Source organism: Nothoprocta perdicaria, unplaced genomic scaffold, assembly GCF_003342845.1.
Source record: "Nothoprocta perdicaria isolate Ctin4 unplaced genomic scaffold, notPer1 scaffold_283, whole genome shotgun sequence".
NCBI classification, from domain to species: Eukaryota; Metazoa; Chordata; class Aves; order Tinamiformes; family Tinamidae; genus Nothoprocta; species Nothoprocta perdicaria.
This window is the reverse complement of record NW_020455514.1, coordinates 796,225-798,391: the sequence shown is the minus strand read 5'-3', so window position 1 is coordinate 798,391 and position 2,167 is coordinate 796,225. Positions and strand designations below refer to the sequence as shown.

General features: G+C 75.9%; 1 protein-coding gene across 1 annotated transcript in view; it reads right to left on the bottom strand.

Annotated features, from left to right (window-relative positions):
* Positions 1 to 212: 212 nt before the first annotated feature.
* The window catches only part of G6PC3 (glucose-6-phosphatase catalytic subunit 3), a 4,443-nt gene continuing 2,488 nt past the window's right edge, over positions 213 to 2,167 (bottom strand). Inside the window, exons 2-7 of the mRNA XM_026041412.1 lie at positions 1,992 to 2,161; positions 1,515 to 1,621; positions 1,074 to 1,155; positions 866 to 984; positions 640 to 781; positions 213 to 561 (exon numbers count right to left, since the gene is read on the bottom strand). Coding sequence (XP_025897197.1) covers positions 213 to 561; positions 640 to 781; positions 866 to 984; positions 1,074 to 1,155; positions 1,515 to 1,621; positions 1,992 to 2,161 — 969 coding nt within the window. The remainder of the gene's footprint in view (positions 562 to 639; positions 782 to 865; positions 985 to 1,073; positions 1,156 to 1,514; positions 1,622 to 1,991; positions 2,162 to 2,167) is intronic.

Genomic DNA, 2,167 nt, shown 5'->3' with positions numbered 1-2,167 from the left:
AGCTGCCGTCCCTGGGTGGCAGGTGCCAGGGTGTCCCAGTGGGGGCCCAGCCAGGGACGGGGGCTCCGTGGTCCCGCAGGGGGATGGGGCGCAGGGTTGGGGGAGCGGGTGCCTCGGGCCCTCTGCCATGGGGCGCCCATCACCCCAGGGCCCCCGGCCCCGCTCCGTCCCTGCGGCTCGTCCCGCCCAGGGTGCGCGGAGCAGCGGGCCGGCTACTCGGAGCGGGGCTCTCGGCGCGGCGGGAAGAGGCCGAGCACGAGCCGGGGCACGAGCGCGGCCACGAGCCAGGGCCCCGCGGCGTACTTGAGGAAGCAGGCGCCGTACCAGAGCGGCAGGCGCTGCGGCTGCGGCATCGCGGCGTGCAGCAGCTGCACCGCCAGCAGCGATGCCACCGCGCAGGCGCCGCGGTGCCGCCGGGGCAGCCGCGGTGTCGCCGGCGCCGCCGCCGCCAGCCCCAGCCCCAGGGCGCTGCCGGCGTCGCGGCACACGGAGGTGAAGGGCCGCGTGTCGAGGCGCAGCCAGGACGGCTCCGCGCACCACTTGGTGGCCAGGCGGATGGACCTGCGGGGGCGGCGGGGACGTGAGCGCGGGCGGCACCCGCCGCCGTCCCCCCAACACGAAGACGGGGTGCAGACCCACCAGTCGACGTCGACGCCGGCGGCGGTCATGGCGCGGTGCAGCGCGGCGGCGCCCAGCAGCAGGGCCAGCGCGGTGCCGGCGAAGAAGCGCAGCGAGCGCGTGGCCGGCGCCCGCGCCTGCAGCGCCCGGCCCAGGGCCGCCCCTGCGCGGGGGCAACGGGCACGTCGGGCCCCGCCGGGACCTCCGCGCGTCCCCCTCACCGCTGCCGTGTCCCCGCGTCACTCACCTGCCACGATGCCCCCGAGCACCTGGTGCGGGAAGTGCGCGAGGACGAAGACGCGCGACAGCCCCACGGCCAGCAGCAGCAGCGCGTAGGCGGCGAAGGGGCTGCAGCGCAGCGCGGCGCTGCGAGGAAGGAGCGCGCGGTGACGGGGGGGACGCGACCCTCGGGCACGGCGCCCGCGGGGGAGCCGGGAAGGGGCTGCGGGACTCACCTGCCGGAGCAGCGGGTGGCCAGGGCGCTGGCCAGCGGCCACAGGGCCGCCCCRGTGATCATGCAGTGGCCGGAGGGGCTGCCTGCGGAGGGAAGCGCGGGGCGCTGAGCGGCCCTCGGGCGGCTGCAGCGGCACCGGGAGCCTGTCCGGCTGCAGCCGATCCGCAGGTTTGCAGGCTYGGACACGGGGCGGGTAAAGGCGCCTCGGGACGGAGCCAGCGCCACCAGCGCGGGACAGCGGCCAGGGAAAGGCCGAGGGGCGGCACGCTGCTCCGGCGGCATTCCCGGCCCGGCACCACCGGCTCCGCATGTCCCGCGGGGCCGGGGTCTGCGCCGCCGCGCTGGGGACGCTGCGGCCGGCAGCCCCGCTCTCCGGGCAGGCCCTGCTGCGGTTGCTCCTGCAGCTGATGGCAGGGCGCTGCGGGCTGAGCCCCAAACTCACCGGGTCCCGTTTCGCAGGAGATTGGGAACTGCCGCAGCGAGAGCGGCTGCTCCTYGAAGAGCCCTGACTCGTGCACCCACCAGAACGGGCGCTCGCCGAACAGGAACCTGGCGGCGGGAGGACGGGGCCCTGAGCGGCTGCAGCGTGTATCCCGCGCAGCCTCGTGCAGCCCCTGCAGCGCCACGCGGGCCCGTGCAGCCCCATATGGCCCCGTGCAGCCCCGTGCAGCCTTGTGTGGCTCCTGCAGCCCCTGCAGCCCCATGCAGCCTCATGCAGCCCCTACAACACCATGCAACCCTGTGCAGCCCCTGCAGCCCTGTGCAGCCTCATGCAGCCCCTCCAGCCCCATGCAGCCCCTACAGCCCCATGCAGCTCCGTGCAGTCTCATGCAGCCCCTCCAGCCCCATGCAACCCTGTGCAGCCCCTGCAGCCCTGTACGGCCCCATGCAACCCCGAGCTGCCCCTGCAGCCCCTCACCATTTGGAGACCACGTTGAGCCACTCGGAGAGCAGCCCGGCCCAGAGCACGGCCACCCCCACGGCGCGGTCGAGGAAGAAGGCGAGCGGGAAGCAGACGGTGAAGACGCTCCGGGGGTCGGCCAGGGAGCTCAGGGAGAGCCACACGCGCTCCATGCAGGGCGGCCCGGCCTGCAG